Source organism: Dreissena polymorpha, chromosome 1 (assembly GCF_020536995.1).
Source record: "Dreissena polymorpha isolate Duluth1 chromosome 1, UMN_Dpol_1.0, whole genome shotgun sequence".
Classification (NCBI taxonomy): Eukaryota; Metazoa; Mollusca; class Bivalvia; order Myida; family Dreissenidae; genus Dreissena; species Dreissena polymorpha.
This window is the reverse complement of record NC_068355.1, coordinates 40,374,612-40,391,872: the sequence shown is the minus strand read 5'-3', so window position 1 is coordinate 40,391,872 and position 17,261 is coordinate 40,374,612. Positions and strand designations below refer to the sequence as shown.

Genomic DNA, 17,261 nt, shown 5'->3' with positions numbered 1-17,261 from the left:
ATTTGCTTATCAGCGACAGGATTGGAGGTATTTGTATTACTTCTTGAGCAGATTGTTAAGTTTTTGAAGAAAGTTTATGTTATTTCACAACAATTGATGATGCAAATTTATTGTAAGACAAAGTTGGTGGATTGTTCAAACTGCTATTCCGAGTTGCGTAGACTGGATTTGGGGTTTCAGGTGACGAACTAAGCAAATTTGGCACTCCATGGAATTTTTTTTATAAATAAACATAAAAAAGTCAACAACACTATAAATAACTATTCCTTTCGTCAATAAAGACGTAACGCTCATATAAATAAATGTACCGGTAATACTACATCATTTATGCAAATCCAGTTTTATATAAATCTGACTCCTTACTTGATGTGTGTAACTCCGGAATCAAACATTGCTTAACATATGCAAATACGCATAAATAAATGACTTAAAATAAAAAATATTGTGCCGAGATAGACAGTGCGTTATTATGTAAATGTGTGGCCAATATGATTACATATGTAAATGTCATGTTCTGAGATCATGTTCTATTATCTGTACGCACAATTGTATCGTTAACCAATAGTGTCTCTCTCATGCGCATATATTTGTCTACACAGAGCTGGTTTAATTGTATACATAATTGTCACCTCTGTTATTAAACATGTCATAAAATACTCAAGTCATTCCAGATTGTGTGCCAAAAAGTGCACATTAAAATGAAACAGCGATTATCAGAAGTTTCAATCGTTATCTTATCGGCTTCCTAGTTTCGTTGCCCGTGCATTCAGTAAGAAAATGTCAAAAATATTCCTGCTTGTACACGTATTCTATGCCGAAAACTGAACCTTCAAATCTAACAACTATGATTTAAGTTGTGTAAGCTTCAGTCTTTTATTCTACAATGTGTCGTCTGCGACGTCATCATTACTGTCGTCTTCTTCTCCTTCGTCTTCCTCGACTAACGAGTCGTTTAGAACGAACCTTTCCGGGTACTGGACCTTATGTGTGATAAATCCATACTGATTAGTGGCAATCGAGATATTAGTTGCTTTTATAACTTTATCACCATTTTCTTTAATCACAGTATTGTCGTATGGCGACATGGATGGATAAATAACCCTTTCTTCATTTCTTTCATTGCGTCGCGGTGTTCCTTCTTCGGAATTACCGACTTTCGGTTCAATGTAATCTGGGAAGTTGAAAACTGGAAGTTGTCTTGAGCGCATGCGTAAACTTTCGAAGTCGTCCCCACCACTTGCCCCGTTCTCTTTTTGCTTAATTGCAACGTGAACGGAAATATTGAACGGTTCAGCGTCCTGATCAGGAATGCTTTGGTCGTCGTGGTCATCCTTTTCTATAGTTCGCTCTCCGCTGTTCTTTTTCCCTATCTTTCGTTTAGCGATTGAGTCATCGGTGACGTGCGTAGTGTTTGTTCGCTTGCTTGTGGCGGAGAGCGCATACTTGTTTCCGGTTTCTTCGGACTGGCTCGTTTCTTCGGTCAGTGTCCCGATGGCGCTATCACCCTCGCATGACCATAGCGGAAGTTTGTAAGCCCCATCTTTGGTAAAAATATCACTTTGTTGACCGTTTACTCCATCGAAGGGAGTGTTTCCGGTTGATTTAACGGTACCCGGAACGAATCCGACGGGTACATCAATTTGCTGAGAAATCTCTAAACGATGTTTCAACTTTGTTGATGGAGGAGATGGAAATCTGGAATGTACGGTCTTCCGCTGAGTTTTTGGTGACGTCATTGGTCCGCGATTTTGCAGTGCTTCGTTGGGATGATTGTATTTTTGGACAGACATAATGGCAAATATGTCACGGCCGTTCACACCGTCGGCTTCTGGAGACTGGATATGGCCTATGGGCGGCAGTCTAGAACGTTTAAATATCCTCTGTCCAGTGAGGAAATTCGAGTGCACGAAATGCACGTTCTGATTGGAGTCGTAGACTTTCTTGTACCGCCGTTCAAATTCAATCGCGTCGTAGACGCTGCCGAAACCTTTGGGGTTAAACTGTGGCGGGCGTGATGCGTCGATGGCTGAGTGAGATTTCTTCTTGCCAAACTTGTACTTGAGATTATTGACGTCCGTCTCTTGGCTACCCTGAAAGCCGTTATAATGGACGAACTCCTTATTCAATATTGTGCTGTCTGCGGCACTGTCGGAGGAGGCGTGCGACGCCGTTTTCCGTCGCTCCTGAGATCTGCCTGTAGACGGCTTCGTGATCTCGTTAAAGCGTTGGCGGAATTTCGAGCGCGGCGACGGAATCGGATCAAGGTGCTCGGGTTTCATCCACTCGTCCATGTTTTCTTGCCAGAAGGGGTTCTTCGCCTCATTGGCCTTTGTTGGCCGCGCGTGGAAACGATTCTGTTGGCGGGGTACATCCCTCTCCGCCTCTTCCACCCGTCTGTAACACAGATAAACGATAATGAACCATAAACCCGTGGTAAGCCTTTATTACTTTATTATGTGTTAGATTTATGACTTTCTTGACCGCTTACCAGAGCCTACACGATATAATAATACATACCAACGTACCTTTCTAGTACGATTAATTGACATGACGCCTTATGTATGATCGCTCCGCCCACTAGAATTGATCCACCAATCAGCGATCGATTAATCGGGCGCACTCGTTAGCAACGACCTGTCCGCCATTTTCTAGACAAGCTACATGTTTAGGTTCACTTTTATTCCAACGTGTTTCTTTTGTTTTCCTCTTTAAAAAAACGATTAAAAATGGTTAAACGGTGTCAATGGAGATTATGTAACTCGGACAATCGATATCCTGAAAGATTAGTTGGTGACATTTAATTTATATCGTTTCCAAAGCCGAAAAGAGATCTTGAGAAGTGTAAGAGATGTTTGATACATGCGGTCGTCACCACGAACAACTGAACGTCAACACTGTCAAAGACAATTATAATATATTTTTATCGGATATACTAGCAGATTTAAATAGTTTATGTTATCGATCTGATTATCACATAATATTTCACTTTTTTATAAATAGTTTTATCAGTTACTAGGTCAGAAGCGAGGATCATCTGCATTACTTAAAGAGAAATAAAACCCAGCATAAGCCTAATTCATGCTGTGTTTTATTACTCTGATAGTAATGCACTTAATTGACATCATACATGTTATTTGAAGGTGACATGTGATATATTATCTTATTAACGGTATCTACACATTTGCACTCATGTGGTGTCACCAATAAACGCTTTTAATCCACACTAGGAGCTCGAATGCCTAGATCTCTTTTTTAAACGAGTTTCGTTTATTTTGTTCGGATTAAAAAACGGAAATGAAATATGGCAAAAACGGTGTAAAAAGGGTTAATGCAACCCTGACATTTGGTATCCAGAAAGATAAGTTAGATGAATTAAATTTATACCATTTCCAACGCGGCAATGCGGTCTTGACAAGAGCGAGTGGAAGCTTCAAGAATTACCGAGATCCCCTTTATAGCACATTAATGTATTTCACAAACTTGAAATGTCATATAAGCAATAACTAAGCATGATTAAGTATGTATTATGTCACGTGTGCATGTAAAATAATTGAGAATTTTGGTACCCAATTCGTGTAACTTTACGAAATCCCCGTTAAAATCGCGTTTCTGTGTGTGTCAGAAACAAGTGAAAACCATTTTGTTATTATTTTAATAAAGACGTATCGATAAATGCTATTGTAAAAGAGTTATTATTACTGATATTAGTTAACCAATAAATGCGGTAACTTCGGGGAAGTCGGTACCTGCGCGAGCGTCTGATATTGGTAGCCTTATTGATTTATAATAGCCTGACCGTAATCCATTTCGTACAACGCTAATTTGTTATCAGACAATGTCCAAACTTACTGTGTTGTTTTTGCGCTTTAAATTAAAGTGATTGATAAATGTCCCATAAGCAATTTTTAATATGATTAATATCACCTTTATACGGAATAACATGTGGGATTGAGGTACCCACCCGGCGTCAGAAAGCGCGTAAAACGTCACCGAATTCCCAGTTATAAATCGCTATTTCGTGTCAAATACACGGGTAGGGGGGAATGTTTCGGTAATAATTTTGTTAATAACACGGGTAAATACCGGTGAAGTGTTAATTTATTGCAAATACCACCATTACACGTAATAACGGGTTCGATTTCGGTAAGCGCGCAAGCAAGTTTGTTCTCTTTAATCGTATATTTTTTTTGCATTAGCAGAATAACTAAATGGCATCAACCCCTTTACAAGTGTAATATGGTGTTAAACAAGTCCATAAAATCATCCGGAATATCGCGTAAATCTATATGCAGTCTATAGGCAAAGAAGCCATTTTGATGTTAGCTTGTCTAGGTTTTCTTCCCGCTGAGCCACGTGATTAAGTGGGCGGAGCGATCACTGATAAGGCGTCATGTCAATTAAGCTTGAACTGCATTTAAGTTCAAACTTGAGATATTTCGTAGTTGAATAAATCTGTCATTTTTCCATGCTAATATACCGGTAATACTGTTTGTATGACATCAGTGTTTTCTTTACAAGACGAGAAGCTAAACACGTGGACTCTTACCTTATAACCATGGGAAGATGTTCCACGCATTCGGTTAGCACTTCCTGGTTCCTTTCCCGCTCTTTTTGCAACTTTTCTAAGTACCGTCTGCTGACTTTCTGTGACGTAAGACCTATCAACTGTTCTTTCGAAGTATGAAGCGCCACCTGGGCGGGCGGCGCGCGCAGCGACTGCACGTGAGGAATTGTAGGATGACCGACCACTTCCAGCCAATCAGGATCTGCCATTGTCTTAATCCCGCGGTCATGGCTGAAAAAACAAAATACCATTTAAAATATATGAAACTGCAGTGATAATGGTGGCTGATATCTTCCATATCGGTGTTGCGTGTTGAAGGATGCGAACACGAATGCACGCAAGAAAGACAAAAGTACGCGCCTTAATTACGACAATGAATATTCTTTTCGTGTTTGTGTATCCGCGATTTTCGCACCCACCTACACGCCAGAACAACTTATCAGAGGCGCTAAGGCGACAAGACATAGTATTTAGACGCAAGAACGACTGCACGACACATAAATGTCTCGTTTTTGCGCCTATCTTTTGGCGTCTTGGCGCATTTTATATTGTCGTATTGCTCAACACAAAATAACGACGAATGGCAAAATAGTCGTTTTGGCACGTGTATGAGCCGTTCAGCGAGTTGTCGTTTTTGGCGCGCTCCAAACCCGCTAAAATGACAAAATCAAGGCATCCAACTCGCTAAGAGTGATCTCAAAAGTGAGAGATTTTTGTGTAACATTGTCGTTCTGACCAGATTCCATATCATGATCTACAACTTAGCCGAATTAAGCTCCATTTTGTACTTATTCTGGTTATACATGTAGTTTGGATGCAACTCCTGGATATTTCTATATTGACTACATATAGAAAAAACGTAATAAATATGTTCAGGGTCTTCATGAACTGTCCCCAATAAAGACCTGTAACTGTGGTGAACGTTTAGCACGGGTATACCCCTTCTTGTAATTAGAGGCCAACGTCACTATAGCTTTAAATAACATCAGTTTTGATGGGGATTTTGTCCTGAAATTTTACGTGTATGTAGATTATAGGCTTGTCTAGCCAGAGATTGAAATTGGGGCCTATGCGACCAAGCTCACGGTTACCAAACATGCACAATAATTACCGCTCGAGAATGTTAGTACGGATGGAGGTATTGCACTGCAATTTTGTTTGAAGACAGCTTTAATGCAGATCTAGAGTGGAATTAAATTAGGGACAAGTAGGGTCTAGGTTATATTAACAATTACAAATTGTAAACGCTCAATAACTGGAAATGGATTCAGGTATAATGCAGTAAATCTGTAGCGTATATTGAGCACTTGCTTTCAAATTTAATTAAATTCAAAGAACTTATTTGGTAAATCTTGTTCCTTTGGCATTGTCACATTTGTTTTAATTTATGAATGATCAGCTCTAAGTTTACAAATAATGCATAATTACTAATATAAGGCGACTAATCGAAAATAAACATTATACCATCAAAGCGATAAAATAGTCGAATGTTATGCAAACACTCGTAAACCGAACAGCGTTTAATGTTTTAATTCATCTTAAATGTACAAGTGCATTTTATGGTACGTTATTAAAAAAGGCCAAGCAAATCAGTAGTATCGAATCCCTTATATGGAATATGAAGTGCCTTTTGAACAAAATAAATATGTAAAGCAGTATGTTTGCTGCGAGTTTGCTATATGGTGCATTATTACTTAATACAAAAGCAAACGTGAGAAAACGTTGCCTTAATCCCGACATTTCAACTGTGACGAAAGATATGGGAAAGTTTATGAAATATGACATTGATTGGCTACACACATAAAGCAAACTAAAGCCTTGTTGTTGATAACATATCAATAATTGGAATCTACTGTTTTTAATGTGGAATCAATCGAGGCTTAAATGAGAAGTAAAGAGAGTCAACGAATTAGTGCGACGTCTTTGCAAAAGATGACGGCGATAAAATGATATGATTCAATACGTGGCCTTAAAAATGAACGCGGGTTATACCGCGACAGTTACCGTATGAAAACCAAAGAACTAGGTCCAATTACTTGTTTATCAAATAATTGCTTCTAAAACTGTATTAATTGATAACGCAAAGTAAACATTATGAATCAAAAGATATCATTCGATGATCAAGATTTTTAATAAGCAAGTATAGTAAAGCAGCAGGCAGAAGTGAAGATCGTAATCGATTCAACATCAGGAGTAGCAGCAGCTATAGTAGCAATTGGCTTAACATCGCCTTCGTCGTCATTAAAAACAATTCTTAATTTGACACATTAGCGTCATTGCAAGAAAATATCAATTTCAATGAAATCACAAGTATTTGCCTAATCGATTATGTCTATAGATTTAGCAGCTTTTTTAAAACCCGCCTTCTAATGTACAATCCACCCGGTATTACGGAATACGTGCTTGATATAGGGCGGTCATTAGTAAATGAAACCGTGCTATTGATTTTATTGATGTACCGCAAGCAATTTTGACTCCGACTTCCTCTGGATTAGCCTCAAAGAAAATCCAGGTTTATCCTGTTGGAATATTCAAGGATCAAACTTACAGAGCGATGATCCCGACGGAATGTGAAATGAATTTATAGATGCCACTTTTCACATTAACTGATATAGAGATGCGATTTTAATTGACGAATGGTTTTTAATAAAGATACCGGTAATACGTACGATAAAGCATTGCATGCTAATATTTTTCATACCCTTTAAACATCTGTAAAGAATAGCACCTCACTGGTTACAGAACAGAACTTAACAGAACATATATTTATTGTTTAAGTTTAGAATTTTAACTCATTAACACTCATATACAATATCAACGGGCGTTTGAAGTTAATACAAAATATTTATCATTCCAAGATAAATACATTTTAATAGACAGAAAATACACATGTTTTGTGACAATTGCACATGGTTGAGGTTAACATATTCATAGTGACTTCATAATGTGTTTCACAGAAACATAGTGACTTCATAATGTCAAACCTTTTAAACAGATGTAACAATTATTACATCATTCTATATCTGTTTTCATTGTTCAAAAAATAGTCTACACATGTATGTCATTTTCTCGTTGTTGTTTTTTTCACAAAACATGGCTACCTGTTGAAAGTGAAAAGTATGTGATTGCCTTAAAACGGGAAAGATGTGTGCGTGCGAGTCACAAAAGATTACCAGTTAATGATCCATTGCATATCAAACACTTTGCGCCATAACAAAATACCAAGAAAACGTGCAAAATATTAATGCGATGCAAGATAAATACGCTGACAAATTTTACACAACCGACATTTTTTTTCTTATTCTAAGTCTATAATTGATCAGATTGGATATTTCGCTGAAATTTCTCTAAACACAAATCAATGGACTACCCATAGCTTTTTGGGTATCATTTCGAAAATATTTTTTAGAAAAAAAAATGTTTTAAAATTCAAAAAAAAAAAAAAATAATAATAACACCTATCACATTGGCTTCTTTACCTGCTAATACGTACGACTTCCTGTTGACTGTTTATTTAAATATATCTTATATTTAGATTGATAAGAATTCAGTTAGCATTTAAATATATAGTACCGGTATATTTACATTCATTAAAGTTCATTAAACACTATCTCCAAATGTTATATCCAACCGCAATGTACGGTACTTACTTGTAGCAATTTAAAAGTTCCACCATTTCCGCGAGAAATTCGTCAATGCTCGTTTCTCGACTGGGGTAGCACATATTGGTTATATTTTATTGCCGCAAATCTTATTAAAGCATATTCATATTTCTATGTTTACATCAAATTTCATTCAGCGCATTTGCAATAGTGTCCACATGATTTACTCATATAAATGGATACAGAATTAGCTAGGGAAAACACTTATACGCGATCGATTAGTTGTATTGATAGCAAAGAATATTTTCAAACAAATGTTTTAATCCTGTATTAATACACAAATATTTTAGTTGACCCGTTTTCCCACAATTCTCTGGTCATTCGAGTTCACTTTTAAGCTGTTTTTATCGTTCCTTTCAATTCTTTTTTATTTCATCAATATATCGGAGTCAAGTACTTTATAATAATCATGTTTCCTTTTTTACAGATTGAAGGCTATTTTCAATTCCTCAATACATTAACGTTTGTTCACGCACATTTTACTTTGTATTTCGACAATTGATCGATGGGAAGCAATATCCGCTTATACAAAAGAAAGGATGCATTACACTCATTAATTTTCTAACAATTATTAGCGTCTAGCAACAACGTAAGCTACCCTATGTCTTTGAAGCACGAGGAAATAAGCAACATTGTTCATCGCTCAGCTCCATCACAATTTACAATGAATATCGACAAACATCGGTTCCCTTTGAAAAGTCCACCAATCCATCGCAAACTCTTGAATTTTATTATCCTTCAAGACAACAGCATCTTTTATTTCCACGACTATACTAATTTCCGTGCGTTCATTCGCGAGCAAAAGTCAATCATGTTACAACACCCATAAACGTGAAACATTGAATGAACTACTAGTGTTCTTTGTTATATATATGTATTCGATAAAGATAACCATCGATTTCAACGCATGCTTATATTGACAATGAACGCGTATCCCTTCAGTAAGCTGATCATATCTTTACAATATTTTTTTCACAGTAACTGCAAAAAGGTTAAGCCAGTTTGTCACATTGTAAACTAATACGCCACATTTTAGGTGTAATACACCCTAATCGGACAATCGGATTTAACACTATTAATTATGGCTCGATCAGGTTAATGTTCATTGAATGTATTTATTGACAATGGGTAAATAATACTGGCATAAATTTCCGACAGTTTAATAAGCAGCTGCTTATTGTATGAGAATATAATATGAATTTGCGCGAACGCTGCCACTGCATAATTATTACCCATTAATTACGAAAAAACACTTCTGAGTTCTATATTATTGATGCTATTATAACGGGCTGTCCAGTAAGCGAAGTTGTGAGTATCGCGCCTGTCACCTAGACGACCAGGGTTGGATCCCCGTTCCAAAACAGAGGCACGTCAGTTTGGTTTGATGTCAACATACCGGACAGGTGGGATACTCCGGATCCCCTTTCCCAACACTACCAAACAAGAGCACACCGAAATGTAAAATCTTCAGTAACAAATACATAGCTGGAAATTGAAGTTATAATTCAAATTTCGTCCTTACTTTCGCGAGTCTAGCAAGTTAATTATTTAAGAGTGCTTGGGCAATTGAGTTTACAAGAATCGGGTGAATATTGTTGATCTATTCGTTTCCGAAGAAATATTAATGTTGTACATCCTCATTCAAATTGTGATTGCTTAAGTAAAGTGATTGTTTTCAAGGGTATCTCGCACGCGTCTTTAATTTTGCGTGCGCATATTGACCATTAAAATCGATATGCATTTTAAACAAGAACAGTTTAAGCGTAATTTTAACGTGTACTAATATCTTGATAAGGCGGAGCAATAATAATTGAAGTACTTTGTTACAAATCGGGCATGTTGGACAGTAGTTACATTTCGATGTAGGGGCTGACAGCAAATGTTCACACAAGATTACATCGTAATAAATAGTAATGCTATATCGTAACAACCTTTAATGATAGTTCGATTTGTCTTAGTCGAATTTCGTGCACTTCAAAAAATCCATTCGTTTGAAAACGTCCAATTGTACAAATAACCACTTTCGTTATTTATAATACGGGTAAACCGATACAGTAATTGCATTCAATGGTATATTTAAACTTCATTATTCCTTCGGTTATACGAGATCAGCGAACGCTCAAATTGCAAAATGTGCTTTTCATTAAGGTTCAAGGATATGATGACTTTTGTTGCTTATTGTTGTAGTAACATTTATTACTTAATTGTTGTGGAGGAGTGGTATAGCACTAAGAAGTGGTTGTATGAATAAATCGCAAAGTAATAAAAATAACATTGAATCAGCATTTTGTTTGTGGGTCACCATTTAAGAAAAATGACATTCATGAAGCTGTATACCTTTTAATAAGAAGTGCGGAATGTGTAAGCTATTATGTGTTAATCCGCTTATATGTAATTCATTTATAAGAGGTATTAATCTGGTTTCATTATTCAACAAGTTTAACCCACATACCAAAAATTGCAATTGGAATCGTCTGTTGTCGTCATATACGATACAATATCTTGTCCGACAGTATCGGAAAATCACCTAGCGCCAGTAGTATGTAAATCGAAGTGATCTACCAAATACTTGTTCAATCGGAAAAAAGCATGTGTATTGTATAATATTTATTAACTTAGTTCATACAATAATAATAGTTGTCAAATGTAATTGGGTGTTTTTCTGCATTTTCAGATACAGTAACTTGTTCCGTAAATATGCAAAGCGAACTCATTAGTAAAACAGTACACTTGTGAGACTGTAGGATTATGAATTTGCACATTCTACGTCTCAATATTCGTAAGATAGCATGTTTTCTAGACCTCATAACAAAATGACCTGAAGTTCCAGAGTTACAAAACTACATTTTTTCTGAATCATTGGCATTTCAGGGAGCATGAATGGAGCAAATTTTCCTGTTTATTGCGTTTATTTGACATGAGTATTACATGCGTATACTTACATATTGCAACATATACATATGGCACCGACCGAACGCTTCAGCCTCTCCGACATGACGGTTTTGAGCATTTATTGCACAGTCGTGATCCCCGACATAATATCAGTGGATTTACCCATCACGCGTTGAAAAAAAAGTCCGAAAACGTGTGTCTGTTAGCATAAAAATAGTTTCTTAGACAATTAATATCGTTTCCTTCAAGGCAGACAATTTATCACTGTTACTCTTTTTTGTCATTTATATTAGAAATAATGGCGTCTCTTTTACGTTGTAATACAATACAGTTGTGTTGACTTTGAATTTGAATTAACATAGATCACTTTATTCTTGATTTAAAAAATAGACATGCACAACTAGTTTGTAGTTGAAGAGTACCTTATTTCACAAAGTTCAGGAACAAATCGATATATATTTTTACTTGTTTTCTTCAGATTATTTTTTCCAAACAAAAACACACAAACTCTTATCCCCAACACAGCGAACGTCTTCGAATTTTTCAATAAAATCAAAACATACAGTTACTGTTGTCAATTTTCCCGTTACTTCTATAAATACTGTAAAGTCCTATAAGCTTATGCCTCACATAGAAGCGTACCCATCGTTTGGCTTCACTTTTACTCACAACCGCAACATTGGCACATCAAAACATCCCCAAAGAATAATACTATCACACAAAAAACAATAATATTATTTACTTAAAAAAGATAAATGCTTTAATGTTACAAACATATGTTCTGTTTTGTAGTGAAAGGGACCAGTCAAAAGTAACTAACAGTTTCAATGATTTCTAAACAATTATCTAAACACAAATCGGTGATTTAAAGCCCAAGAAACAATGGTTTGAAATCGACCGTGCCCGGCACTTTGTAAATGATATACTTGCCGTAAATACCATTTGTTTGCCTATTTAGGGTCTATTCACAATAAGATCAATGCATAAATAGAATATGTTTAAGAAACGATATATCACTTTCATTGTGTGTAACCGAACAACATTTATCACTAAATGAAGTCTAGTAATTATTGACGAAACTTCTTTGCACCCACCGGTTTTCATTTGAAAGGAAAAATAATAAATTGAGTAAAAATGTAATAAATTCTGGGCTGTAAGCATTGATACATTATGACCATGTGTACCTCTTACAAAATGTTGATTTGTGCACGTTATATCCCTCTATAAAAAGTGTTGCAACTGTTAATGTGAGTTTATACAGGCATGGTATGTAGGTAAATGTTTAAACATAAACAATACAAAACAAATGGACGTTTTATAACATAAAAGGATAAAATCATACACACATTGTTATATATATAATTATTTCGCAAGTAAATAATTAAAATGTACACATTTATAGGGAATCATCAACAAACTCGTAAATCTATTATATCGCACATAGTAAATTACTAAAACACTCTGTATATATAACCTCCCTAAATATAACATGTATTTTTATAGAATAAGTATAGACCTAACAGTCGTGAAGGCGAAATGGCGAAATACACACATATTCGATAAATGCATGATCATATATAAGGCAAAATAACCAACAAATAAACAGAAACGTACGTCTTATGTTAACGTTGATACAAATTGTCTGAAATGAGCTCCATGTAGCGTCGCTTTGAGACAACCCAGGTAAGGGAGGTAACCCAGTATGTTTAAAATAAAAGTTACTTCCCTTTTCTGCCGTCTGCAAATTGAGGCTGTGAAATTGAATACAGATGGTGTTGTTTTTTTTATCAAAAATAGATGAATAAAAAAAGTATACAGCCTTGTGTTTATTATATCATGTAAGAACTGATTGCTTGTGGACTAAATTATGAAAACTTGCTGTGATTGCACCAGAGAGTTTCTTTCTTGATTGCGTTAGATTATGTCCTGGTAGAGACAAGTCGGTGAAAGACGACATTGTGAAGGGGACTCACATTAATCAGATCGAAGAATTCGCAGCTATTATACCCAGGGTTGATCAACATGTCAATAAGTACTGGGCTCCAAGTCCTACACCCACAAGGAGTGGATATCAGCAGATACGCTTCAGAAAGTTGCGGATAGATGAGAAAAGAAGTTTAAATAACAGCAGAACACGAGCCGCAAAAGTCAAAGCACAAGAAGAATACATCGAAACAAATAGGAGTGCCAAGCGAAGTATTAGAGCAGACAAGCGGAAATACCTAGAGACGCTTGCAACAGAGGCGGGAGAGGCGGCCTATCAGAACAGAACTAAAGATCTGTACTCCATCACCAAGAGATTAGCAGGAAAGTTTGCCAAGCCAGAGAGGCCAGTAAGGGACAGAAATGGAGGAGTAAAAACAGATGACGAAGGGTAGAAGAAGAGGTGGATTGAGCACTTCCAGGAGCTACTTAACCGGCCAGCTCCTGCGAACACACCGGAGATTCTGCCAGCTACCATCGATCTGTTAATCTAATGCTGCACTCCCACAAAGGAAGAGATCAGCAGCGCCATCAAGCAATTGAAGCACGGCAAATCTGCAGGACCTGACAGTATACCGACAGAAGCGCTTAAGGCTGACGTGGAGACCAGTGTGGAGCTACTATACCGACTCTTCAGCAAGATATGGAAAGAAGAAGAAATTCCAACAGAGTGGAAAGAGGGTTACCTCATCAAGCTTCCCAAGAAAGGCGACCTCAGCTCCCGCTCCAACTACCGAGGAATCACACTGTTGTCCATCCCAGGAAAGGTGTTTAGTCGCATCCTGTTGAACCGAATGAAAGACGCAGTAGACCCGCATCTTCGTGACCAACAAGCAGGCTTCCGAAAGGAGAGATCGTGCACGTATCAGATCGCAACCCTGTGCATCATTCTGGAACAATCCCTGGAGTAGAATTCGCCGTTGTATGTCAACTTCATTGACTATGAAAAGGCGTTCGACAGCGTTGACCGAGAGTCTCTCTGGAGAATTCTGAAGCACTACGGAGTGCCAGAAAAGATCACCAACATCATCAGGAAGTCTTATGAGGGAATGACCTGCAGAATCGTTCATGGCAGACAGATCAAGGATGTCTTTGAAGTGATAACCGGTGTGAGGCAAGGCTGCTCACTCTCACCGTTCTGTTCCTGCTGGCCATAGACTGGGTAATGATGACATCAACGGAGCAGAAGCGGAATAGAATTCAGTGGACACTCTAGAAACAGTTGGAAGACCTCGACTTTGCCGATGATTCGGCTCTTCTCTCACACACCCAACAACAGATGCAGAAAAAGTCAAACATGGTAGCGGATAACTCACCATCAACAGAGGGAAGAGCAAGGTGTTCATGGCCAACGCATCCAACAACACACCCATCACAGTCCATGGCACGGCCCGGGCACTGGAAATGTCAGAAATGCTTCAAGTGTTTCCCACCCAACTAGAGATGTACTGGTATGAAACCCAGGTAATTCTCGCGTGTATCGGTGCTATACACTGAGCACGTAAAAGAACCAAGGGATCTATTCGCAAAGAGCTAGGGTATCGCACTCGGATTCCTTGTATCCCAATACTGTCTCTTCTTGTTGTTGTCTCTTCAGCAAAAACCAAAGGACCCCATTGGAAATAAGTGCTTGCACTTTCATGGTTTAGCCTTGACTGCAAGGTCAAAAGAAATACATACATACATGGCGAGGCGCTGGAGGAGGTGGACAGCTTCACCTATCTCGGCAGCATTCTGGACAACCAGGGAGGAACGGATGCAGATGTCAGAACCCGTATCGGTAAAGCACAAGCAGCCTGCCATCAGCTGAAGAACAAATGGGAACCAGCGCAATCGGCATCACCACCAAGAATAGGCTCTTAAATACCATCGTGAAGCCACCACTTCTCTATGGAGCAGAGACCTGGAGAACCACAGTCACCACCATAAAGAAAATACAGGTCTTTATCAACACCTGCCTCAGAAAGATCCTAAAGATCCGCTGGCCAGACAAGATCTCCAACGAAAACTTATGGAGAAGAACAAACTAGCAGCCAGTTGAAGAAGACATCCTTCAGAGACGTTGGCGGTGGATAGGTCACACCCTTCGCAAGCCTTCATCCAATACGACAAGGCAATCTCTCACATGGAACCCCCAAGGGAAAAGGAAGAGAGGTCGGCCTAGAAACACCTGGCGCCATGACCTGGACGCAGATGCTAAGCAGATAGGCCAAACATGGGGGCAGCTGGAGAGACTCGCCCAGAACTGAGACGCCTGGATGAAGCTGGTTGGCGGCATATGTCCCAGATGGGACCACATGCGTAGATGAGATGAGATGTACCAAGGGTTACAACGAAGGTCGCCACAGATAATACATCGTTTCCAAGTCAAAGCAATCAACAGTGTACTATTTAAAGTAAAAGTAATCTCGGCTATTAACCCTCAGGACGTGATTAGAACGTCACAGTTTGTTGTCCATGATGAGCTAGAAGTGATAGTCGTCGCTCTAAAATAATTAGATTCTGATGGAGACTGTTCAGAATATCACGAAAATCACGAATAATATAGTGGCTTTTTGGCGTGGAGTCTCGTACATGGTTGTTACAAACGTGCTAGGATCTTATATCTAACCAACTTTATCATGCTTTAATCTAGGATAAATTTACCAGATCGTACTTTTACAAACGATTATATACTAGCAGACATTGTGCAACGTCTTTTCAAACACTCTATAGTAGGATATGTTGATCATATATGATTGCGTTGTACTTAATACAGCTAGGAATAAAACATAACGGTATGTTTATTTTATGTGTGAATCTGACATTTTTACTTAATGTATGTGATTATGTTGTTGTGTTTTTCGACGAGAGTTCCACAAATCAGCTTGGTGTGTGATTGCATGTTCTTCGGTATCCTACAATACCCGTTTGTATAACTACACCCACCTAGACTCTGTCCACATAATATTCTCCCCGAATAGCCTCTTCCCACATTGACTCTTCCCTCATAGCTTCATCCGACATAGCCTCTTCCCACATTTACTCTTCACACATAGCTTCATCCCATATAGCCTCTTCCCACATACCTTCATCCCACAAAGCCTCTTCCCACATAGCTTCATCCGACATAGCCTCTTCCAACATTGACTCTTCCCACATAGCCTCTGTCCCACGTTGACTCGTCGTAAGTAACATAGCCTCTTCCCACATTGACTCTTCCCACATACCTTCATCCCACATAGCCTCTGTCCCACGTTGACTCGTCGTAGGTAACATAGCCTCTTCCCACATTTACTCTTCCCACATACCTTCATCCCACATAGCCTCTGTCCCACGTTGACTCGTAAGTAGCCTCTCGCAACAACAAACGACAATATACTCAGAGATCTATCAATAAACACGATTATTCATAGATCTTTGATTTTCTTGTATCTGCTCCAAGTGTTAAACTGAACCACTCTTATGTATTTTATTTACACATAGGCGGAACCATTTGAACATGTGTAAGTGATAAGATCTGATAATTTATTTTTTAGAACAAGAAACTCATTTTGTACGCCTACTTTTGTTTCAGTGAAACATGCCATCAATTAATATTACGGTAAATGGTGTTAAGAAACTCCTCAAACTGAACACTTACAAGGCCGCAGGGCAAGATCAAATCAAACCCAGAATCTTACGGGAATGTGCAAATGAAATCGCTACTATTTTTACAATTATTTTTAACAAATCACTTAATTTATTCCTGGTTCTGTCCCTTCTGATTAGTCCATGGCTTTTGCAACTCCTATTTTTAAAAATGATGAAAAGTACCAAGCTAGTAATTATAGACCAGTCTCAATAACATGTATTGCCTGTAAATTGCTGGAACATATCGTTGTTAGTAACATCTTAAACCATCTTGACAACTATAATATCTTGGTGGACAACCAACATGGTTTTCGTGTCCGGCAGTCTTGCGAAACCCAACTTGTGGGTTTTATCCATGACTTAGCTTCTACCATGCAGAGAGACCAGATGGATGTTGCCATCATGGATTTTAGCAAAGCTTTGGTGTTGTTCATCACGGTAGATTGCTGCTGAAACTAGCCCATTATGGAATCACGGGCACTACACATTCTTGGATTAAAGCTTTTCTTGGAAACCGTAGTCAACAGGTTATTGTAGATGGGACAACT

The 17,261-nt window shown here is 38.1% G+C and overlaps 1 protein-coding gene across 1 annotated transcript; it reads right to left on the bottom strand.

Moving 5' to 3' along the window:
- Positions 1–204: 204 nt before the first annotated feature.
- On the bottom strand, positions 205–9,248 carry LOC127877591 (uncharacterized). Its single transcript, XM_052423607.1, has 3 exons — positions 8,215–9,248; positions 4,547–4,795; positions 205–2,394 (listed from the first exon to the last, which is right to left on the bottom strand). The coding sequence occupies exons 1-3, from the start codon at positions 8,286–8,288 to the stop codon at positions 879–881; spliced, it is 1,839 nt and encodes a 612-aa protein (XP_052279567.1). The 5' UTR covers positions 8,289–9,248; the 3' UTR covers positions 205–878.
- Positions 9,249–17,261: the final 8,013 nt, after the last annotated feature.